This window comes from Oncorhynchus gorbuscha, linkage group LG01, assembly GCF_021184085.1.
Source record: "Oncorhynchus gorbuscha isolate QuinsamMale2020 ecotype Even-year linkage group LG01, OgorEven_v1.0, whole genome shotgun sequence".
NCBI lineage: Eukaryota > Metazoa > Chordata > Actinopteri > Salmoniformes > Salmonidae > Oncorhynchus > Oncorhynchus gorbuscha.
In genome coordinates, this window is record NC_060173.1 from 82,489,284 (window position 1) to 82,515,531 (window position 26,248).

Genomic DNA, 26,248 nt, shown 5'->3' on the forward strand with positions numbered 1-26,248 from the left:
AATGTATCTTTTTGGCCATCAGGGAAAATGCTACGTCTGGGGCAAACACAACACCTCTCATCACCCTGACTGAGAACACCACCCCCACAGTGAAGCATGTTTTTCATCGGTAGGGACTGGGAAACTGGTCAGAATTGAAGGAATGATGGACACCGCAAAATACAGGGAAATTCTTGAGGGAAACCTGTTTTAGTCTCCCAGAGATTTGAGACTAGGACGGAGGTTCACCTTCCAGCAGGACAATGATTCTAAGCATACTTCTAAAGCAACACTCGACTGGTTTAATGGGAACCATTTAAATGTCTTGGAATGGCCTAGTCAAAGCCTAGACCTCAATTCAATTAAGAATCTGTGGTATGACTTTAAGATTGCTGTACACCAACGGAACCCATCCAACTTGAAGGAGCAGTTGCTTTGAAGAATGGGCAAAAATCCCAGTGACTAGATGTGTCAAGCTTATAGAGACATACACCAAGAGACTTGCAGCTGTAATTGCTGCAAAAGGTGGCTCTACAAAGTATTGACTTTTGTGGGGTGAATAGTTATGCACGCTCAAATGTTCTTGTTTCACAAGAAAAAAGATTTAGCATCTTCGAAGTGGTAGGCATGTTGTGTAAATCAAATGATACAAACCCCCAAAAAGTCTTATTTTAATTCCAAGTTGTAAAACAACTAAATAGGAAAAATGCCAAGGGGATGAGGCACTTTTGCAAGCCACTGTAGTTGCTCCCTGTGAGCGTATAATACAGACAAGGCCTCTTAGACTATGGAGGGTTTTACACAAATGCAAACTTTTCACAGGAGCTTGACAAATATCCAATATATAGAGAAATGGGGGATACCCACTCACCTTTATACTTATCCAACATATTTTTTAAACATACAAACATCATTGAACCATCTTACAGATCATTTTTGCACTTCTCCCGAAATAGCAGATAAAATTGCATTGCAATTGAGCCATTTGCTTTCTCAGCATAAACCCATGGATGGTTAATCTTTCTAATGAGATTGGTTTTTCATCAAATTAAATTAAAAACAATCCATGTCTTTTTTTAAACAGCCACAATATTTCTAAATTGGATCAGGTCAGAAGCATGATATCGTAAATCACCTCTATCATTCAATGAGCATAAGGCAATGTGTGCACGCATAGGCCTCAGGGCTCTCTGGCAGGAGGCATGGATGTTTGTCCCATCCATTGAAGATAGTTTATTAAATAAATACAGTAACCCTACAATAAGCCTAGTTATAACAAACATGTTGCCAATCTTGTTTTTATTGGCTTCAACATGGACATATTTGTCGACACACCTTGCATTGACATTTTTTAAATGCATTGCATGTTCGATTATTGGACATTATTGCCCAAATAATAAGATTAGCCTACCATCACCATCGCCTGTTAGTGACTTTGCCAGGTGAAAGATAAAATAACAGGCAAATAGCCAGGCTTCATTCAAGCTGATCTCTACGATTTGACAGTTAGGTCCAACAGATGAAAGTGGAAAGTAGGGTGTGGAAAATAGCATAGCGCTGGTCAAAGTTGCCAAAGAGCGTGCGTTTGACACTAGCCTTAACGCTAGCTGAAAATAGAGGCCCTAGTGTAAATATTTACCTCAAAAGGTTGTATGGATGCTCCTACGCACTCAAGGCGTATACCAGCTCCACTTTTACCCAGATCGGTCACTAAGGAATTCTAGGTCGTCGAAAAGCACCCTTTCAGACAAAACACTATAGAAATATGACATGACAGAAGATTGACCTGGGTCAAATACTATTTGTTTTTATTTCAATTGCATTGGGTGGGGTTTGCATTTTTGGCGCTGTTGGTTCTGGAGCTAAATCAACTGCATATTAGTAATTGAAAGAAAAATGTTTGCCCAAGGTTGGATTATGACACATACTGTGGGATAAACATTGGCACAGAATTATTTTTTATTCATCTTTTTTTTAAATGTAACCTTTATTTAACTAGGCAAGTCAGATATTTACATTGACGCCTACCTCGGCCAAATCCGATGCTGGGCCAATTGTGTGCCGCCCTATTGGACTCCCAATCACGGCCGGATGTGATACAGCCTGCCCCCCCCATAGTAAGGATATTGGCCATTCAAGTGTGAAGTAGTGTATATAAAATAGTGCTGATGCAAACAGTCTATAAAAGGTGTTATCACAACCAAGCTTCCCCATTGCAGGTTGTATACTGTATTTACAGTGGTCTCACCTTCTCTTTCTCACTCTCTCTCCTTCTTTTCTCCCTTTCTCTCTCTCTCTCTCTCCCATTACTCTTTTAGGCACCTGGTAACGACATACCCCTGAAGTATGTAGAGACTATGGTGAGTTTGAGCTGCATCTTATATTCTATTTGGTTGGGTGTGTGTTATTTCATTTTTCTAGCTAAAACAACTCAAACCGTTAGCTTTGTTATGCAGGTGAATGAGGACCCAAAAGCGACTTGGCGAAAACAGAGTCTTTAATCCAGTAAAGGAAATATGCAATACTCCTAGACAAATCGGAGCGGTAAATAAAGCATAAAAAACAATTCCACTCGTAATGACGAGAACAGACTGGAGACTCGATCATAAACTGTAGGCACTTGACCGTAGCAGACTCAGACACCTGCTCACCACGCAGCATCTGAGGGAAACACGACACGACAGGGCGATACAAAGACACAGCACGGTGAACAATATACAAGGATCCGACAGGACAGAAACGGAAAACAAGGGGAGAAATAGGGACTCTAATCAGGGGAAAAGATAGGAAACAGGTGTGGAAAGACTAAATGATTGATTAGGGGAATAGGAACAGCTGGGAGCAGGAACGGAACGATAGAGAGAAGAGAGAGAGGGAGGGAGAGAGAAAAAAGGGAACGAACCTAAAAAGACCAGCAGGGGGAAAACGAACAGAAGGGAAAGCAAAATGACAAGACAATATAAGACAAAACATGACAGTACCCCCCCACTCACCGAGCGCCTCCTGGCGCACTCGAGGAGGAATCCTGGCGGCAACGGAGGAAATCATCAATCAGCGAACGGTCCAGCACGTCCCGAGACGGGACCCAACTCCTCTCCTCAGGACCGTAACCCTCCCAATCCACTAAGTATTGGTGTCCCCGTCCCCGAGAACGCATGTCCATGATCCTACGTACCTTGTAAATAGGTGCGCTCTCGACAAGGACGGGAGGGGGGAGGGAAGACGAACGGGGTGCGAAGAAAGGGCTTGACACAGGAGACATGGAAGACAGGATGGACGCGACGAAGATGTCGCGGAAGAAGCAGTCGCACAGCGACAGGATTGACGACCTGGGAGACACGGAACGGACCAATGAACCGCGGAGTCAACTTACGAGAAGCTGTCGTAAGAAGAAGGTTGCGAGTGGAAAGCCACACTCTCTGGCCGCAACAATACCTAGGACTCTTAATCCTACATTTATTGGCGGCTCTCACAGTCTGTGCCCTGTAACGGCAAAGTGCAGACCTCACCCTCCTCCAGGTGCGCTCACAACGTTGGACAAACGCTTGAGCGGAGGGAACGCTGGACTCGGCATGCTGGGATGAGAACAGAGGAGGCTGGTAACCCAGACTACTCTGAAACGGAGATAACCCGGTAGCAGACGAAGGAAGCGAGTTGTGAGCGTATTCTGCCCAGGGGAGCTGTTCTGCCCAAGACGCAGGGTTTCTGAAAGAAAGGCTGCGTAGTATGCGACCAATCGTCTGATTGGCCCTCTCTGCTTGACCGTTAGACTGGGGATGAAACCCGGAAGAGAGACTGACGGACGCACCAATCAAACGACAGAACTCCCTCCAAAACTGTGACGTGAATTGCGGGCCTCTGTCTGAAACGGCGTCTAACGGGAGGCCATGAATTCTGAACACATTCTCGATGATGATTTGTGCCGTCTCCTTAGCGGAAGGAAGTTTAGCGAGGGGAATGAAATGTGCCGCCTTAGAGAACCTATCGACAACCGTAAGAATCACAGTCTTCCCCGCAGACAAAGGCAGACCGGTAATGAAGTCTAGGGCGATGTGAGACCATGGTCGAGAAGGAATGGGAAGCGGTCTGAGACGACCGGCAGGAGGAGAGTTACCTGACTTAGTCTGCGCGCAGTCCGAACAAGCAGCCACGAAACGGCGCGTGTCACGCTCCTGAGTCGGCCACCAAAAGCGCTGGCGAATAGAAGCAAGAGTGCCTCGAACGCCGGGATGACCAGCTAACTTGGCAGAGTGAGCCCACTGAAGAACAGCCAGACGAGTAGAAACAGGAACGAAAAGAAGGTTACTAGGACAAGCGCGCGGCGACGCAGTGTGCGTGAGTGCTTGCTTAACCTGTCTTTCAATTCCCCAGACTGTCAACCCGACAACACGCCCATAAGGAAGAATCCCCTCGGGATCAGTAGAAGCCACAGAAGAACTAAAAAGACGGGATAAGGCATCAGGCTTGGTGTTCTTGCTACCCGGACGGTAAGAAATCACAAACTCGAAACGAGCGAAAAACAACGCCCAACGAGCTTGACGAGCATTAAGTCGTTTGGCAGAACGGATGTACTCAAGGTTCTTATGGTCTGTCCAAACGACAAAAGGAACGGTCGCCCTCCAACCACTGTCGCCATTCGCCTAGGGCTAAGCGGATGGCGAGCAGTTCGCGGTTACCCACATCATAGTTGCGTTCAGATGGCGACAGGCGATGAGAAAAATAAGCGCAAGGATGAACCTTATCGTCAGACTGGAATCGCTGGGATAGAATGGCTCCCACGCCTACCTCTGAAGCGTCAACCTCGACAATGAATTGTCTAGTGACGTCAGGAGTAACGAGGATAGGAGCGGACGTAAAACGTTCTTTTAGAAGATCAAAAGCTCCCTGGGCGGAACCGGACCACTTAAAACACGTCTTGACAGAAGTAAGAGCTGTGAGAGGGGCAGCAACTTGACCGAAATTACGAATGAAACGCCGATAGAAATTAGCGAAACCTAGAAAGCGCTGCAACTCGACACGTGACCTTGGAACGGGCCACTCACTGACAGCTTGGACCTTAGCGGAATCCATCTGAATGCCTTCAGCGGAAATAACGGAACCGAGAAAAGTAACGGAGGAGACATGAAAAGAGCACTTCTCAGCCTTCACGTAGAGACAATTCTCTAAAAGGCGCTGGAGAACACGTCGAACGTGCTGAACATGAATCTCGAGTGACGGTGAAAAAATCAGGATATCGTCAAGGTAGACAAAAACAAAGATGTTCAGCATGTCTCTCAGAACATCATTAACTAATGCCTGAAAAACAGCTGGCGCATTGGCGAGACCAAACGGCAGAACCCGGTACTCAAAATGCCCTAACGGAGTGTTAAACGCCGTTTTCCACTCGTCCCCCTCTCTGATGCGCACGAGATGGTAAGCGTTACGAAGGTCCAACTTAGTAAAGCACCTGGCTCCCTGCAGAATCTCGAAGGCTGATGACATAAGGGGAAGCGGATAACGATTCTTAACCGTTATGTCATTCAGCCCTCGATAATCCACGCAGGGGCGCAGAGTACCGTCCTTTTTCTTAACAAAAAAAAACCCCGCCCCGGCCGGAGAGGAAGAAGGCACTATGGTACCGGCGTCAAGAGACACAGACAAATAATCCTCGAGAGCCTTACGTTCGGGAGCCGACAGAGAGTATAGTCTACCCCGAGGAGCAGTGGTCCCCGGAAGGAGATCAATACTACAATCATACGACCGGTGAGGAGGAAGGGAGTTGGCTCGGGACCGACTGAAGACCGTGCGCAGATCATGATATTCCTCCGGCACTCCTGTCAAATCGCCAGGTTCCTCCTGAGAAGTGGGGACAGAAGAAACGGGAGGGATGGCAGACATTAAACACTTCACATGACAAGAAACGTTCAAGGATAGGATAGAATTACTAGACCAATTAATAGAAGGATTATGACATACTAGCCAGGGATGACCCAAAACAACAGGTGTAAAAGGTGAACGAAAAATCAAAAAAGAAATAGTCTCACTGTGGTTACCAGATACTGTGAGGGTTAAAGGTAGTGTCTCAAATCTGATACTGGGAAGATGACTACCATCTAAGGCGAACATGGGCGTAGGCTTGTCTAACTGTCTGAAAGGAATGTCATGTTTCCGAGCCCATGCTTCGTCCATGAAACAACCCTCAGCCCCAGAGTCTATCAAGGCACTGCATGTAGCACCCGAACCGGTCCAGCGTAGATGGACCGACATAGTAGTACAGGATCTAGATGGAGAGACCTGAGTAGTAGCGCTCACCAGTAGCCCTCCGCTTACTGATGAGCTCTGGCTTTACTGGACATGAATTGACAAAATGTCCAGCAAGTCCGCAATAGAGGCACAGGCGGTTGGTGATCCTCCGTTCCCTCTCCTTAGTCGAGATGCGAATACCTCCCAGCTGCATGGGCTCAGTCTCTGAGCCAGAGGAGGGAGATGGTTGCGATGCGGAGCAGGGAAACACCGTTGACGCGAGCTCTCTTCCACGAGCTTGGTGACGAAGATCTACCCGTCGGTCTATGCGGATGGCGAGAGCAATCAAAGAGTCCACACTGGAAGGAACCTCCCGGGAGAGAATCTCATCTTTAACCACTGCGTGGAGTCCCTCCAGAAAACGAGCGAGCAGCGCCGGCTCGTTCCAGTCACTAGAGGCAGCAAGAGTGCGAAACTCTATAGAGTAATCCGTTATGGATCGATCACCTTGGCATAGGGAAGCCAGGGCCCTAGAAGCCTCCCTACCAAAAACTGAACGGTCAAAAACCCGAATCATCTCCTCTTTAAAGTTCTGGTAATTGTTAGAACAATCAGCCCTTGCCTCCCAGATAGCTGTGCCCCACTCTCGAGCCCGGCCAGTAAGGAGTGATATGACGTAAGCAACCCGAGCTCTCTCTCTAGAGTATGTTTTGGGTTGGAGAGAGAACACAATATCACACTGGGTGAGAAAGGAGCGGCACTCCGTGGGCTGCCCGGAGTAACAAGGTGGGTTATTAACCCTAGGTTCCGGAGGCTCGGCAGACCAGGAAGTAACAGGTGGCACGAGACGAAGACTCTGGAACTGTCCAGAGAGGTCGGAAACCTGAGCGGCCAGGTTCTCCACGGCAAGACGAGCAGCAGACAATTCCTGCTCGTGTCTGCCGAGCATGGCTCCTTGGATCTCGACGGCAGTGTTACGAGCGTCTGTAGTCGCTGGGTCCATTCTTTGGTCGGATCCTTCTGTTATGCAGGTGAATGAGGACCCAAAAGCGACTTGGCGAAAACAGAGTCTTTAATCCAGTAAAGGAAATATGCAATACTCCTAGACAAATCGGAGCGGTAAATAAAGCATAAAAAACAATTCCACTCGTAATGACGAGAACAGACTGGAGACTCGATCATAAACTGTAGGCACTTGACCGTAGCAGACTCAGACACCTGCTCACCACGCAGCATCTGAGGGAAACACGACACGACAGGGCGATACAAAGACACAGCACGGTGAACAATATACAAGGATCCGACAGGACAGAAACGGAAAACAAGGGGAGAAATAGGGACTCTAATCAGGGGAAAAGATAGGAAACAGGTGTGGAAAGACTAAATGATTGATTAGGGGAATAGGAACAGCTGGGAGCAGGAACGGAACGATAGAGAGAAGAGAGAGAGGGAGGGAGAGAGAAAAAAGGGAACGAACCTAAAAAGACCAGCAGGGGGAAAACGAACAGAAGGGAAAGCAAAATGACAAGACAATATAAGACAAAACATGACAAGCTTAAGAGAGGGATCAAATTTATCAAATCAAATGTATTTATATAGCCCTTCATACATCAGCTGATATCTCAAAGTGCTGTACAGAAACACAGCCTAAAACACCAAACAGCAAGCAATGCAGGTGTAGAAGCACGGTGGCTAGGAAAAACTCCCTAGAAAGAAACCTAGAAAGGAACCAGGCTATGAGGGGTGGCCAGTCCTCTTCTGGCTGTGCCGGGTGGAGATTATAACAGAACATGGCAAAGATGTTCAAATGTTCATAAATGACCAGCATGGTCAAATAATAATAATCACAGTAGTGGTCGAGGGTGCAGCAAGTCAGCACCTCAGGAGTATGTCAGTTGGCTTTTCTTAGCCAATCATTAAGAGTATCTTTACCACTCTTGCTGTCTCTAGAGAGTTGAATACAGCATGTCTGGGACAGGTAGCACGTCTGGTGAACAGGTCAGGATTCCATAGCTGCAGGCAGAACAGTTGAAACTGGAGCAGCAGCACGGCCAGTTGGACTGGGGACAGCAAGGAGCTTTTGCTCCATTGTGTTATTATCATTGTGATACAAGCCAATAATATTGACCAAGACTTTAAGCTCTTAACAATGCACAATACTTTTGGCTTTTGGTTGCTCAGGTAAAAACAACAGATATATGCAAAATATACATTACCAGTCAAAAGTTTGGACACACCTACTCATTCCAGGGTTCTTTATTTGTACTATTTTATACATTGTAGAATAATAGTGAAGACATCAGAACTATCAAATAACACATATAGAATCATGTAGTAATCAAAAAGTGTTAAACAAATCAAACTATATTTTATATTTGAGATTCTTCAAAGTAGCCACCCTTTGCCTTGATGACAGCTTTGCACACTCTTGGCATTCTCTCAACCAGCTTCATGAGGAATGATTATCCAACAGTCTTGAAGGAGTTCCCACATATGTGACCCGATTCAGGAAACTAGGCGTATGTCGCAAGTCACAACTTCAGAGGAGAGCTGTTTGAATGTAAACATATTTTTTTAACATAATGCCGTTTTTTGGCAGTAATAACTTCTCGAATATGTGACTTTTCATGTGCCTTAATATGAAACTTGTATGCCATCTGTAAATACGAATACAATTGTTTAAAAAAAAATATATATATATATATATCAAATGTTGCTACATAAGACCGAATCCACGTGGTGAGTCACATATGCTGAGCACTTGTTGGCTACTTTTCCTTCACTCTGCGGCCCAACTCATCCCTAACCATCTCAATTGGGTTGAGGTCTGGTGATTCTGGAGGCCAGGTCATCTGATGCAGCACTCCCATCACCTTCCTTGGTCAAATAGCCCTTACAAAGCCTGAAGGTGTGTTTTGGGTCATTGTCCTGTTGAAAAACAAATGATAGTCCCACTAAGTGCAAACCAGATGGAATGACATATCACTTCAGAATGCTGTGGTAGTCATGCTGGCTAAGTGTGCCTTGAATTTTAAAGAAATCACTGACAGTGTCACCAGCAAAGTACCCCCACACCATCACACCTCCTCATCCATGCTTCACAAAGACACTGAGGTTGGAATCAAAAATCGCACATTTGGACTCATCAGACCATAGGACAGATTTCCACAGGTCAAATTTCCATTGCTCGTGTTTCTTGGCCCAAGCAAGTCTCTTCTTATTATTGGTGTCCTTAAGTAGTGGTTTCTTTTATTTGGGCTGCAATCTGAGGCTGGTAACTCTAATGAACTTATCCTCTGCAGTAGAGATAACTCTGGGTCTTTCTTTCCTGTGGTGGTCCTCATGAGAACCAGTTTCATCATAGCTCTTAATGGTTTTTGCAACTGCACATGAAGAAACTTTAAAAGTTCTTGAATATTTTTCCATATTGACTGACCTATCATGTGTTAAAGTAATGATGGACTGTCGTTCTCTTTGCTCATTTGAGCTCTTCTTTGTCACCACCTAATCTGTTTCACCTGTCTTTGTGCTTGTCTCCACCCCTCCAGGTGTCGCCCATCTTCCCCATTATCCCCAGTGTATTTATACCTGTGTTCTCTGTTTATCTGTTGCCAGCTCGTTTTGTTCGCCAAGCCTACCAGCGGTTTTCCCCTTGCACCTGTCTGTTTCTAGTTTTCCCGGTTTTGACCACTCTTCCTGCCCTGACCCTGCCTGCCATTCTGTACCTTTTCACACCACCCTGTTTTATTGACCTCTGCCTGCCCATGACCCTGAGACTGCCTGCCGGTCTGTACCTTTTGGACTTTTGACTTTACTGACCTCTGCCTGCCCTCGACCTGTCGTTTTGCCTGCCCCCTGTTCTAGTAATACACTTTTTAATGCACTTTTGTTACTTTGACACGGTCTGCATCTGGATCTTCCCTAAAACGTGAAAATTCTTGCCATAATATGGACTTGGTCTTTTACCAAATAGGGCTATCTTCTATATACCACCCCTACCTTGTCACAACACAACTGATTGACTAAAACAAATTAAGAAGGAAATAAATTCCACAAATGAACTTTTCACAAGGCACACCTGTTAAATGAAATGCATTCCAGGTGACTACCTCATGAAGCTGGTTGAGAGAATGCCAAGATTGTGCAAAGCTGTCATCAAGGCAAAGGATGGCTACTTTGAAGAATCTCCATTATAAAATATATTTTGATTTGTTTAACACTTTTTTGGTTACTACATGATTCCATGTGTTATTTCATGGTGTTGATGTCTTCACTATTATTCTACAATGTAGGAAATAGTCCAAATCAAGAAATACCCTGGAGGTGTGTCCAAACTTTTGACTGGTACTGTACATACACATTAGTCTATTGTGTTCATTCATAAAAGAACATAACGAAATACACATAAACACAAAGAAACTGAACAAATGAATGCAATATGCAGTGTACATGCAAACACACGGTGATCCAGTCACAGTTGTGTATGAGTAATTGCACTCTGCGTTGATCCAAATAAACGTTTAGTCTCTCTTCAGCTGAATTCCATATGGTGGTGTATCACTGACCACACAACCTCAGGGGGTAGTGAGACACTTTGAGCTTTGTCCTGCAGTTACACACACGCACGTACAAACATGTGCACACACACAGACACACACGCACAGACACACACATGTAAACACATGCATAAACGAACGAACGCGTGCATGCACGCACACACAGAAACGTACACATGCATGAACTAACCCACACACGTGCACACACATACAATGAGAGAGACTGTCAGTATTAGTTGCTACGACTACATTTGTGTTGTGTGTTGTATGTTTGCATTCGTGAATGTATGTTTTTTTTTATGGTCTATTCAGTATCCAGTACAGAGCCAGCCATGCAAGTTTTATAGCCAAGCATACAGCATAGGTTGCCTATGACACGTTTCCTTTTGGGTTTGGAATGGGTCTTATTTAGTCTGAGAAGGGAAGTATCATGTTACAGATGGGGACTTATGACTAATGTTCCCTCAATTTATTTTAGGCACTGAGCAAATTGCACATCTGCTGAGTGCAAAATTGAACATTGTGAAAGTTCTGTGCAACTTCCAGCACACTTTATTGTGAACACTGGGTCTGTACCTGCTTTAAGTGACATTTTTAACAGTGGCCAAGTAGACTACTGTGGCTATTTGATCATAAAGTAGGACTACCAGAGTGGCCTACCATTAAAGAAACTATGGAGAAAATGCCTCCCATAACATTTTAACATGGAAATAGCTGTTCTATCATTCAGCCTACAGTAGCAGCCAATGTGTGGTGTTCAATGTAGACCTACATTCCATGAGACTTTTGAAAAACATGCAGGGCTTGACATTCATCTGTTTATCCACTTGTCCTTCAGACAAGGAGGTGACTAAAAATGTTGTTGTGTTGTTTGATGCAAGAAACCACTTTACATAATTCAATGTATTATTATTCCCAAACCATTATTGCAGAGAATCAGACAAATGATGCTACCCTCTGCCTATTGGCTACTTAGCTTATTCAAGCCTGTCTCAAAATACAACACTGCCCCTTTAAGACAAAAAAAAGCTCTAAGTTTTGTGCTCTTATAGGAAGCAATCAATTCCCTATTGTTGACTACAAATGATCTATAGCTGGGCTAATAACTCACTAACTAGCAAAGGATATGAACAAAATGCACACACATGGCTACATGTAGCTCTTGCTTTGATCTCAAAACAAGCACATCTACTCACGACCACAGCTATTTCAAAGTAAATGGCACAGATCCATTTATGAAAATGGTCTATTTTTCGCGAGACAAATGAGATGATCGTGCACTACAGGAAAAGGGGCTGTAGTTGAGCCCCCATTCACATCGACGGAGCTGTAGTTGAGCAAGTCGAGAGTTTCAAGTTCCTTGGTGTCCAACAAACTATCATGGTCCAAAAACACAAAGAAAGTTGTGAAGAGGAAGCAACAATACCCCCCCCCCCAGGAGACTGAACACATTTGGCATGGGTCCTCAGATCCTCAAAAAGTTATACAGCTGCACCATCGAGAGCATCCTGACCAGTTGCATCACGGCCTGGTTTGGCAACTGCTCGGCATCCGACTGTAAGGCGCTATAGAGGGTAGTGCGTACGGCCCAGTACATCACTGGGGCCACGCTTCCTGCCATCCAGGACCTCTATACCAGGCGGTGTCAAAGGAAGGACCAAAAAAGACCCCAGTCACCCAAGTCATAGACTGTTCATTCTGCTACCGCACGGCAAGCGGTACCAGAGCGCCAAGTCTAGGTCCGCAAGGCTCATTAACAGCTTCTACCCCCAAGCCATAAGACTGCTGAACAATTCATTAAATGGCCACCTGGACTATTTACATTGATGACACCCCCCCCTTCCTGTTTTTACACTGCTGCTACTTGCTGTTTGTCATCTATGCATAGTCACTTTACCCCTACCTACATGTACAAATTACCTCAACTAACCTGTTCCCCGCAAATTGACTCTGTACCGGTACCCCCTGTAAAAAGCCTCACTATTGTTATTTAATTTTGTTACTTTTTTATTTTTTTTATTTTACTTTAGTTTATTTAGTAAATATTTTCTTAAATCTGTTTTCTTAAAACTGAATTGTTGGGGCTTGTAATTAAGCATATCATGGTAAGGTCTGCACCTGTTGTATTCGGCACATGTGACAAATAAAATGTGATTTGATTTGATATAAGCCTACCGTAGCTCTGATTAGTTATGCCGCATCGGTCTGTGTAGAGTACGGGCTGAGTCGTGCGCAATAGAATTCTAGTCCGTTACCTTGTGCCTTCACAACAAAATCTTTTGCATTGCTCGTTATGTTTCAGTATGTTGCATTGAAAGTGGCTAATATTGCATTGATTTGATCACAATTGCCACAGTAAATGGAAACACTGATCGTGTTAACTAACAGGGAAAACTCTAGAAAGTTGAATGACCCAAGCCAAGACGCTGCCCATATTTAAGGAGGAAAATGAAGCACTATCCAGAGCTATGTGTGCGTGCGTGTGTGTGTGTTTGTGCATGCCTGCAGACTTTTATGCTATTTATCTCAGCCAGGTCACCAGCGATACAAGTCAGTATTTGACGTCCATCCATGTCTGAGGACATTGGGAGTTGACATGGAAACTGACCACTAGGGTATTACCTTTGGATTTGCTACGGGGATTGTGGACAGGGATGGAAGATGGGTGTAAGCATCTGCCTCTGATTACCAAGGTTGCAAGTTTGAATCCAGTGATAAAATGTTGTTTTGAGATTTTTGTTTTAAGCCTATCCCAAACCTTAACCCTTATCTTTAAAAAAATCCCTCGACGTTTGCAACAACTTCGAAATTTGACGGTTGAGACACATGGATGAACGTATAATTTTGATGCGAGACTTTATCTTTGTTCCATTGGGACTCTGCAGTCAGTTATAATCGGAAATGCTTAATGTACCGTATGTACTGTACGTGAGCCATTATCTTGTGTGTGTACTTCTATGTGTGTACATACATACTGTACATTTCACAATTTCACAGGTAACAGAGTGAGTTTATCTCCTGTCCGAGTATTTCTCCCAATAATCAAACAAATTGACACACACACACACACACACACACATACACATACGCACGCACAAACACAACACTACTGCAGAACTTCATGAATCTGATACACACACTTACTATTACAACTCGAATCCTATTTGGCCATAAATATGCATTTAGATTTTGCTAAAGCTCAGATGTAATCAGATAGCTATGATTCAATCATTGATGTTGGGGGCTTAAACCACTGGCATCCCGTGTTTAATTTAATGGCCTCACTGTGGGCTAAATCCCCCTGATCTACTGACTGATGCACATCCTGGGTTAGATCCCTCTGAAACAAATGGACTGTGAGGATCTGTCTGTCTGTCTGAGGAGGAGGGATGAGGAGAGATGAGGAGGTGGTCAACCTTTTGGCTCCATTTGTCTTTGTTTTGTGGACGAGTTTGGGGGAGTATGGCTGTTGAGTGAGGTGGGAGGTTGTGTGTGGGGGGAAGGTTTGTGGGTATATGTGTGTATGTATCTGTGTGTGTGTGTGTGTGTGTACGTCTGCCGTATTGCTTATAGTACAATGCACAGATTCATACTGAGTCTGACTTTTCCAGCTGAGGGCATAATTGAAGTCTGTACAGATGAACAGAAAGTGTCTGCCAAAGCCCACAGCATCATGGGACGTGTACTGCAACACGTAGCTCCTAGGGCCGGTCATGAGCATTAGCTCTGTGGTTACACTGACGTCTTTCAGTCTCACTAGTGTTCCTGGGCCCCTCAGTCTCTCAGAGCTTATCATATGACTACATGTGCAATACCCACTTCTCTGTCCTAGTTTTGTTAGTGTTTTGTTGTTATGTTTTGTCATATGTTTTTTCCCCCTCTTTACTTGGACTGGGACAGAAGCTCAATGACTAGACAAATGCTGCTGAACAATAATTGAAGAACTCTAGTGAGGTATCACAGCATGGGAGATTAGGTCAAGATATGGGTCATCTGTGATTTCCATGTCAAGCCAAAGGGTATTGCTGTTGTTTCTGACCTCGTTCAGTTGGGCCTGTGACAGTCTGGACTGTTAGTTAGTTTACCCTTATCAAGAACTATACGGATGTCCTGTCACACAAGTAAGAGGACACTCCATGTTTTACACCACACACACACACACACACACACACACACACACACACACACACACACACACACACACACACACACACACACACACACACACACACACACACACACACACACACACACACACACACACACACACACACACACACACACACACACACACACACACACACACAGACAGACAGACACACACACACACAGCCAGGAAGGGGTTAAATAAGAGCAGGAAGCGAGTGGGGTTAATGAAGAGCAAGAAAAGAGTGGGGTTAATGAAGAGCAGGAAGAGAGTGGGTGAAGGCGGCATGTCAGCTGACAGGGGTCTAACCCTAGGGAGGGAAAGAACATGGGGGCATAGTGTTACAAAATCACAGCATGGAAGAGAGGAGAGAGGGAGGAGAGGTAGAGACCAAGAGGGGGAAGATGAAGAGATACAGAGGGAGAGGGAAGGAGGGAAGAGTGGTTTGGAGAGGGAAAGGGGGGCAAGGATGTGTGTGTGTGTGAGAAAGGGAGGGAGAGAGAGAGAGAGGAGGGAAGGAGGGAAAGAGGGAGAAAACAAACCCAGAGAGAAGGAGAGCAAACACTCTGTGGAGTCTGGTGGAGGCTATAGGCATGTGGTGCCCCGTTGGAACCTCTCGACCGAAATAGCGGAAACCTTTTTTCTTCTTTATTCCTCCACTGGAAGAGAAAGGGAGAGTTTTGTGGACGAGGGTGGAACAGGAGAGCGAAAGAAGGACAGAGGAAGAGAGATTTTCACTCCTCTCCAGAGATGAACCGGGGAGGGTCCCTGCGAAGACGTCTGTCCTCCCTACGGGGGGCTTGGCGATGGAGTACAGGCTACCTGTTTAGGACGGTAGGAAAGAAGGAATGGAGGGAAGGGAGGAGGGAGAGGGTTGGGGTACCTGTGAAGGGGGCGAGGTAGGCTACACGAATTACCCGTTCTCTTGTCTTGTGTCTCTTTTTTGTTTTCCCATCTTTCCTCCTGTTCTGCCCATGCTCGGATATTTTGTTGTGAAACTTGTATTTTTATTTCCCTTTTTAGACCTACCAGCCCCCATCCTTTCCCTCTCTCCCCACCTCTTTCTTTCTGTTGGTTCATTTGTAAGGCCTGCTTGTAAAGCCAGGCTCCCAGATGGTTTTGATCAGGGTTCCATGGAGACCCCCCACTTGCTACCTCCCCAAACCCACCCTCCCCAAACCCACCCTCCTCCTAGTTGTTGCTCAAGGGGTTATAGGTGGAGGTGGGGGGGGGGGGGTGATTGGAGTATGATGAAGTGAACATTGTCTGGACATTTGATTTGGAGTTGGTTGTTGTTCTGTGATGAGGAAATGTTGGAAATAGGTAGACTTTTATTTCACTTAGGCCTGTATGTATTGGAATGTCACCAGAACAGCCCAACCACACACACACACACACACTCATAAAACTGTACAGTCATTGTTTTTGACTAATTAGGAACCAATCACTTTCCCACAATTCAACGTCCCCAGTCTTACAGTGTCCCTCTTAGTTTTTAGTCATCAAGCTGTAGGCTAGACTGTTTGTTTTGGTCCGCCTTGTTGGTTACATCTGTCCTACCCATGATAGTCCTTTCATTCTCTTTCTCTCTCTTTCACTTGTTTCTGTCCTCCTCTAGTGACTCTCTCTCTCTCTCCACTTGAATAGCCGTCCTGCGTTCCGACATACTGAAGCATTTAGCTTGAGTGAGATAGACACAGATGTTGGGGCTACACTTTGTGTCGCTACAATCGGCCTAGCCACATGTGTACGCGGGGGACTTGTTAAAGAAAAGGGCCTTGGGAATAAGGGATAGAAGTTGTCAAAACAAATTGTCTCTGCAGGGTACTAATGAGAGAGAGAGGGTTGGAGAGAAAGAGAGTGAGAGAAGATGAGAAGAGTTAGAGGTAGAGACAAAGAGAGATCTAAGAGCTAGTGTGGTTAGCCAGACTAGGGCTGGGCAGTATACCGTATTTTATGATATACCGGTATTAATGCAGGGACCGGTTTAGGTTTTTTACTTTATCTTCTATAAGGGTATTTGAGTGTTTGGTTTGTTAAATGTGATACGCCGTGTGTAACGTCCATGTTTATAATTGACTTCGCTACTTGAGTCATCTCTCTCGGCTCTCTCTCTCTCCATGGCGCTTTCCACACAGACCTAGCCACGCCCCCTGTCAATCAAGGAGTGCATTTGTTGTTCCTAGACCACGAGACTCTTGCGTTCAGTCTCCATGGTCAATGCAGCACATGCAACAATGTTGATGACAACGATGCTGTTTTCACTTTGCTTCTTATTATAAATCCACTAGCGTTCTATAATGACACTATTAATAATAATAATAATATATGCCATTTAGCAGACGCTTTTATCCAAAGTGACTTACAGTCATGTGTGCATAGATTCTACGTATGGGTGGTCCCGGGAATCGAACCCACTACCCTGGCGTTACAAGCGCCATGCTCTACCAACTGAGCTACAGTTAGTTTGTTTCTTACATCTGCAAACAGCTAGTTTATCCTTTCTTGGCAAGTTGGGCCTGAATCTTGTGCAATGCTAATTGTTAGCACTAATGCTAATAGCTAGCTAGCTAATAAATGTACTGAGTAAGCGCAAACATATTTAGCTATACAGCCTATTAATACCAGTGATGGTGTAGACTTAAATCATCATATTGTTTGTATAACAGTATCTTATAAATCAAAGAGGAATACACAGAGCAAGAATATGTTAGCTACATGAAGTAGCTAAGAGAGAGAAAACATTCAATGTAGCCAAAGATTATAGGGTCCCCTAGGAAATACTTATCAACACTTTAGTTCCTACCCTGTCATATTAACTCATCAATTGACATGTCAAACAACACTGTATTCAAAGTGCTCACTATTATATTCTAACTATAGAATTAGAATAGTCATTCTATTTCCATGATTCCAACAGTTCAAGTGTTTTGCTCTAAATCGCAAGGGGGGTCGAAGTTAAAACAATCAGAAATCACTTAGAGTATATATGTTGCCACCCTAGGGTTACGGACTATCATAAAGAATATGTACAAAGCATAAAATAGTGTCAAATACAGTAATACCATCATTTTTTTTTTCAAATACAGTGATATGACATTCTGGCCATATCGCCAAACCCTCAGCCAGACTGAAGAAATGGATGATGATAGATAACATCAGGTCTTCACCTGAGCTCATGTGACCCTGCCTCCCCCTTCCCAAGATGAGTGTATAAGTCTCTCTGATCTTTGACCTCAATGGGAGTGGATGGGAGGGCAGCCATAGAAATGCCGTTATAGTTATACCTGTAATGTGTATAGTACTGTAACACTTAAATGGTCTGGGAAACTGGCCCAAAGAGAGTAAAAACAAAGACAGTAAAAAGTAAAAACAGAGACTACTTACTGTACAATGCAGTCCTCTCTTATATTGTGTGTTGGGGGGAAATGAGAGTGTTTCGCATGATAATGATGATTCTTAGTCTATGACTGTTGTGCTCTTAGTTGTAGTATTCTTCATCCACTTACTATACATTGTTTGTGTGTATTCCTCACTTTTATTGTGTGTGTGTGTGTGTGTGTGTGTGTGTGTGTGTGTGTGTGTGTGTGTGTGTGTGTGTGTGTGTGTGTGTGTGTGTGTGTGTGTGTGTGTGTGTGTGTGTGTGTGTGTGTGTGTGTGTGTGTGTGTGTGTGTGTGTGTGTGTGTGTGTGTGTGTGTGTGTGTGAAAAACAATAATTTCAAATCCATTTCAGGAAATAACCATTTGTTGTAAATTATAATAACTGCCCCTGTTTCTGCCCCAAAACATGTGTTCACACACCAAAATAATTTGTGCGAAAGAAATGCTTTTGGTGATTTATGAGTTCAAGGTTATTTTGGGTGCTTGGTCTTTCTCACTGTCAACCAGCTTAACTGTATGTTGGGTTTGATATCTATCTCTTAAGTATCCTTATTAAGAATTTTCGCTGTAATGACTCATGGCTTCTATGTCTGCTTTTGTTTCAGGGTTCAACAAAGTCCACAAAGAGTATGGAGTCTCGACGCAGATCATCAAGGTAAGACCCTTTTATAACATGGTGTTCTGCAAGTTTCTCCTCTCTCTTCTCCTGTCCTCTCCTCTCCCTCCCTCCGAGCCAACCCCAACAAGGAAACCAAGTCCCGACACAGGGACTTCGAAACGGTTTAAATCCGGTCTTTCACCAATATGAAGAACCATGAAAAGGGGGATGCAATGAAAATATGAAAGTAGACTCACTCTTCAGGGATCTTTCCGTGCAGGTCGTTTTACGGCTCACTCCTTCCTTCTCATTGAATCGCTCCCACGCACAGTATAGATGTTGGATCTTAATTTGATCGCTCTTTTGTTTTTGAGAATTTTCCTGATGAATCAGGAAGTTCAAGTGAGCCTTGTGATTGGCTAAAAATGTACAGTTCTCTTTCTCTCCATTCGGGAGCATTCGAGTGATTGGGATCAGGGCTCTCTATCTTAAAAGAATGTTCTCTCTTGCTCTCAATAGGCCTAGGTCCTATTACTGCAACATTCAAATGAACAAAAATGGATCTGAAATTCAGCCATACACATCAATAACCGTAGTTTTAGATAGCTTAACAACACAAGATAGTTATTGGTTTCCACAAGGCTACGACATACAAGTGTCTAGTGTATCCTAAGGTTACGAATTAACTGTCAAAATTCAGTTCAATTGTGGCCTGGGGTGGGTTAGCAATTAGGGCCACTGCCTTCAGCGCACACATATACTGTAGGCCTAGCGTGTTTGTGTGGGTTCAATTCTGCCCCGAGTACTTCTGGCACAAATAATGCAGTCTCCAAATTGACTCGATGTAGTTAGACATTTTAAATATGGACAGGCATGGGGAATTTCTTATTTTTATTGATAATAAATTAGCATACCAGACACTTTTCGATAACATAAATAGTAAACAAATAAAATAACAGTACGCCAATATTAGTTTTCATCCATACAGTCTCACAATAGATTGCCGTGGTAAACAAGGAAATACTTAATTGCTGTTGTACAGAATGCATGTAAAATAGACAAATTCGCCCTTTGTTCAAAAAGGACTACATTGTTCCATTAATAATACCAACAAGAGGACAAACGTATCTTGAAAGACTTTGGTTTTGAGGAGGACTAAGGCAGAGAGGAAGAGGCAAAGCAAGATGGGTCATTCTTGCCAAATAAGCCCAAACCGTTTCTATGGTCTTGATATGCAGACCTAAGCTTGTCGCCTGCCTTCCTGCCTTTGGGATGGTTCATATTGTTAGGGCGGAGACATGAGCATCTCGTCATTGTATACTGATGTCTTACTAAGGTAACACTGACATCGCCTTTTAGGGAGTGGTAGAGGTGACCAATAATGGTTGCAATTGAGATCATCAGTGCGGGTGAATCCAGTGCATATTGATGGTTTAACGACACATCAATTGGTTATAATCAAGTGCCATCGATTGTTGTAATTGGCCCATTGTTAATTCATTATATTCCTATAGGCTACATTTTGTAGGCTATCTGTTAGCCTATCAATAGTCACATAATGAAAGGTGTGAAACACAATAATCTACTGTTTGTGTTTCCCTGACTAAATTGATGAGCTGATTTGGGTCATCAGTTGATTGACAGATATATACCTAATGTACAGTGCATTTGTAAAGTATTCCTTCCCCAAGATTGAACTCTTTAGCCTGAATGCCAAGCGTCACTGACGTCTGGCGGAAGCCTGGCACCATCCCTACAGTGAAGCATGGTGGTGGCAGCATCATGCTGGGGGAGAGGTTTTTCAGTGGCAGGGACTGGGAGAGTATTCGGGATCGAGGGACATATGAAAATACTTGATGAAGTACAGAGAGATCCTTGATGAAAACCTGCTCCAGAGTGCTCAGGACAGAGATCGTATGGGAAGCTAAAAACAGGAGATTCAACTTTTTCTGTCAGATTCTGACTAGCCATTTGATATTCGCTTGTCCTCAAAACACAATTTCAACAGCAGACTGATATCTTTGAAATTCTTATCTTACTCCAGAAATATATATCACAAAGGCAGAAGGTAGTTAAAGTGTGACTTACCTCTGATCAAGTCTGGCTAAGAACCCAAGAAAAAGAAATCTGAGGACAAAAATTAAGACAAAAATATGTGCCTCACTTCAAGAGCCATGGCGGAGATAAAACTGTGTTTGACGGACAATGTTGAGAGCCAATGGAAATGAAGAGTTTTGATGACAAGATATTTTGACTACATTTCATTGGTCAAGGGGTTGTGAAACGTTCATACAGTACAGACGTAAAGGGAAACCAATAATATCGATTAATGAAAAGAAATATATATCACAACATTTGGTTAGGAGTATTTAATCCGACAGCAAAAATATAATAATAGAAATCTAAGTAACTAAAGTGACATATTTGGTAAGTTGTAACGGAGTAAAAAGTAAGTTACTTCCATCAGAAATTACTTCAGTAAGAGTGCAAGTACAGTGCACAGAGAGTAACTACAAAAGTAGTACTTCCTCAAAAATATTTAAGGGTATTAGTAGTTTGAACCTATGCCCATGCCCACTCTGACATATGTGCGCAGTTGTTAGCAGCTGTATCCTACTGGACAAAAAGGCACTGAGATAACCATGAATTTATTTAGCCTCTTGCTTGCCTTGAACATATAATAAAACAATTGATGTAAAAAAAAATATATATATATATATTCCCTTATGAAAAATACGTCTACCCCCTACAAATATTGTCAATTTATTATAATCCACATACGAATTCACACGAGACACGCTGTAGCCTGCACGTAGCCTACATAGGCTACTTGAACTGTGGCCAGTGGATCTGCAGTCTAAATGATTGTATAGCCTACATAGGCTACTTGAACTGACGCCCAGTGGATCTGCAGTCTAAATGATTGTATAGCCTACATAGGCTACTTGACCTGACGCCCAGTGGATCTGCAGTCTAAATGATTGTATAGCCTACATAGGCTACTTGACCTGACGCCCAGTGGATCTGCAGTCTAAATGATTGTATAGCCTACATAGGCTACTTGACCTGACGCCCAGTGGATCTGCAGTCTAAATGATTGTACAGCCTACATAGGCTACTTGAACTGACGCCCAGTGGATCTGCAGTCTAAATGATTGTATAGCCTACATAGGCTACTTGAACTGACGCCCAGTGGATCTGCAGTCTAAATGATTGTATAGCCTACATAGGCTACTTGACCTGACGCCCAGTGGATCTGCAGTCTAAATGATTGTACACAAGCACTGCTTCCAGCTGCCCGCTGGCTATCGATTCTAAATATGAAATAAACATTCAAATCCTCCTGCGACGAAATGGGTCATATTAAGATCCGACATCTGTAGGATAGCAGGTCTTGTCCCATGTTTTACTGACAGGGCCTATACGTTTTTCACATTAACCCCACCAAGGATGTCGACCAAGGCTTGCGTCCATTTTATTAGACCCTATTGGTCTGTCTCTGTAGCAGCTATCAATGTGCAGAGCTTATTTTGGATACAGGACTCTTTTGTTTCCTTGCCAAGAAAAGCATTAACATCATAGGGTGAAGCAGCAATGTAATATAGCACTGCTGTGTACTTTTTTGAGATTTCCGAGACCATTTGTTAGACATTTTTACGGAGCTCCAAATATGAGGCAGTGCATTGTGAGAGAGGCATGCAGCAAACAGAAGTTGATATTATCCATTTGTGTCAAGGGAACAACCCCTAGCTAACCAGCAAGCCCTGGAAATAGCCTAGCCAAGCTGTTGTGCAGATATATAGCTAGCCTACTCTTTTATATGTAAGATTCTTCCTGGCATAACATGTGTTGTCAGTTTTGTGCCTTACTAGCATATAATACAAGACAAAGATACAGCAGAGGTGATGTTTTTAATTATGATGCAGCCGTATAAAACATTGAGAAACAAAATCAACCAATCATGTGCTCCCTCTGGCTCGCCACATTGCCGTCAAAGCAACACACACACACACACACACACACACACACACACACACACACACACACACACACACACACACACACACACACACACACACACACACACACACACACACACACACACACACACACACACACACACACACACACACACACACACACACACACACACACACACACACAATTATTATCACACATATTCACTCGCATTCACCCTCATCACACACTATGTAGGATGTCTATCATGAACGTGTTCTCTGCAGCAGCAATAGCAGAGCTATTTTTTCCACCGGCTATGTTTGTTCAAATGCGTAAATGCGATCAGTGCAGCTGCGTAATTGAGCGCAGCGAGATATGCGCTGGACTGATAAAGTGAAGGCTGTCGGTCTGGTCTGTAGCTAAGGCAGCGCTGATGAGAAGCAGATTGGAGCCCAGTGCATGCTGGTGTACCTGGAGGAGACCCAAACCGCAACTCTATAAACTGTATACCCTCAAGGAGAGTAGGAGAGAGAGAATTGCGAGACTATGGGGGAGGGGGACTGAAATATAGTAAGATAAGAGAGTGTATAAAGCACATAAAAAGAGTAGGGAGAGTGAGAGAGGACGAATCATACAGTATATTTGTTTAGCAGAGAACCTTTTTGATATATTGCTTTGTCTAGTATTTCTTTTGACTAATAAGGTGGTTTCTCATAGTGCCAGATGTACAACATGTTTGCACTGTTAAACCAGTGTATTTCCCGGTAGCAGACACATGAGCAATATCCTCCAAATCGGCATTCCAGAGTTGAGACGTGGGAAATATTTCTAGTAGACGCTCAATCGCTCTCTCTGAGCCATATGCTCTGCCAGTCAGTTTCAGGCTTGCTCCCGATTGCAGTCCGGACACATCACATTGGGGAAAAGGCATGTGGCCGCTCTGCCCCAACTCATTCTTCGCGAGTGAGCAAAATGTTTTGTTTGGTTTGCTGAGGCTCACACTCACGGAATGCGGAATAGTTTCATATCAGGCTTTGTTTATCCCTCGAATCAATCTTGTCCACTGTTTTCGTCCGAGCGGTTCCCAAGCGAAACATACCATGTTTAATGTACTGCATTTTGTGCGTGTGTGTGTTTAATGTACTGTATTTTGTGCGTGTGTGTTTAATGTACTGCATTTTGTGTGTGTGTGTGTTTAATGTACTGCATTTTGTGCGTGTGTGTGTTTAATGTACTGGACAGCTGTTGGAGTTTGGAGGCTACCCTGACCCCACAGTGATTTAGTGATGTCATGTCCTTAAGAAATGGGATTTACCAAAGACTCTGGCCGGTATTCAGTCAGTTGCAGATAGTGGGTTTTATGGATAGCCCTTTGCATAGCAGACAGTCTCTTTCTCTCTGTCTTTATCTTGATCTTCTCTGTTCTCTCTCTCTGTATTACATTCTAAATACACTTTATTGGCATTGAAGGAACAATCTAATTTTGCCAAACCAATGCAATACACACAGAAAAGTAGCTCTAAGTCAACTATTTTCAACTTGTCATTGAAATTGACTTGACATTGACATTACCCTGCCTCCCTTACTGTAATTTAATTTGCAAAGCTTTATTGCCATGGAAAGTATCAAAAATACAGTTTGTCTCTCTCCCCTCCCCTCTCCCTACCCCAGGAGTGTGAGTCTGCTGCAGGCCCTAGAGGAGAGCTATGAGGTGGACCTGGTCTACATCACTGAGCGGATCATCTCCGTCTCCTTCCCCAGCTGCGTGGAGGAGACCAGCTACGCCTCAAACCTCCGCGAGGTGGCCTCCATGTTGCGCTCCAAACACCAAGACAACTACCTAGTAAGGGCCGCCCCACTGATCAAGGATCAGCTCGCCCTACCAATACATAGGCTTAAAGGGGATCAGTCCCCTCTGGCAAAGTGTTTGTTTCGCAGTAGAGGAAATGGAAAAGAAAATATTGAAACGTTGAAACTTTTTCAGCTCTTCAACCTCAGCGAGAAACGGTATGACATCAACCAGCTCAACCCAAAGGTGTTGGACTTTGGCTGGCCAGACCACCACGCTCCTGCCCTCGATAAGATTTGCAGTATCTGTAAGGCCATGGACACCTGGCTGAGCGCAGACAGTCACAATGTGGTGGTGATACACAACAAGGTGAGACAGTGATACTGTACTCTATCTAAAGCCCTCACAAGCATATTGAGAAACATTGCAGCTATCATACATATGTATCAGGGCTTTGTACTGTTTATGCTGCTCTGAGACAGTAGATGGCGTTCTCAGGCAATTGTCTCCTTCCCAATATATACATTTGAAGTGGGAAGTTTACATACACTTAGGTTGGAGTCATTAAAACTTGTTTTTCAACAACTCCACAAATTTCTTGTTAACAAACTATAGTTTCTACTTTGTGCATGTCACAAGTAATTATTCCAACAATTGTTTACAGACAGATTATTTCACTTATAATTCACTGTATCACAATTCCAGTGGGTCAGAAGTGTACATAGACTAAGTTGACTGTGCCTTTAAAAAGCTTGGAAAATTCCAGAAAATGAAGTCATGGCTTTAGAAGCTTCTGATAGGCTAATTTACACCATTTGAGTCAATTGGAGGTGTACCTGTGGATGTATTTCAAGGCCTACCTTCAAACTCAGTGCCTCTTTGCTTGACATCATGGGAAAATCAAAATAAATCAGCCGAGACCTCAGAAAAAAATTGTAGACCTCCACAAGTCTGGTTCATCCTTGGGAGCAATTTCCAAATGCCTGACGGTACTACGTTCATCTGTACAAACAATAGTACGCAGGTATAAACACCATGGGACAACGCAGCCATTATACCACTCAGGAAGGAGACGCGTTCTGTCTCCTAGAGATGAATGTACTTTGGTGCAAAAAGTGCAAATCAATCCCAGAAAAACAGCAAAGGACCTTGTGAAGATGCTGGAGGAAACAGGTACAAAAGTATCTATATCCACAGTAGAACAAGTCCTATATCGACATAACCTGAAAGGCTGCTCAGCAAGGGAGAAACCACTGCTCCAAAACCGCCATAAAAAAGACAGAATAAGGTTTGCAACTGCACATGGGGACAAAGTTTGTACTTTTTGGAGAAATGTCCTCTGGTTTGATGAAACAAAAATAGAACTGTTTGGCCATAATGACCCTTGTTATGTTTGGAGGAAAATGGGAGAGGCTTGCAAGCCGAATAACACCGTGAAGCACGGGGGTGGCAGCATCATGTTGTGGGGGTGCTTTGTTGAGGGAGGGACTGGTGCACTTCATAAAATAGATGGCATCATGAGGCTGGGAAATTATGTGGATATATTGAAGCAACATCTCAAGACATCAATCAGGAAGTGAAATAAAGCTTGGTAGCAAATGGGTCTTCCAAATGG

The 26,248-nt window shown here is 43.8% G+C and overlaps 1 protein-coding gene across 11 annotated transcripts in view; it reads left to right on the forward strand.

Moving 5' to 3' along the window:
• Positions 1-26,248, forward strand: part of LOC124043712 (tensin-1-like) — a 307,339-nt gene that overhangs the window by 198,298 nt on the left and 82,793 nt on the right. For 8 of the 11 annotated variants that reach the window (XM_046362593.1, XM_046362636.1, XM_046362612.1 and 5 more), the window contains 4 exons: positions 2,298-2,339; positions 18,892-18,941; positions 24,516-24,687; positions 24,829-25,002. In XM_046362593.1, coding sequence (XP_046218549.1) covers positions 2,298-2,339; positions 18,892-18,941; positions 24,516-24,687; positions 24,829-25,002 — 438 coding nt within the window. Of the gene's footprint in view, positions 1-2,297; positions 2,340-15,482; positions 15,739-18,891; positions 18,942-24,515; positions 24,688-24,828; positions 25,003-26,248 lie in introns of those variants that run through there. The other 3 variants (XM_046362621.1, XM_046362679.1, XM_046362664.1) reach the window with 2 other exon arrangements.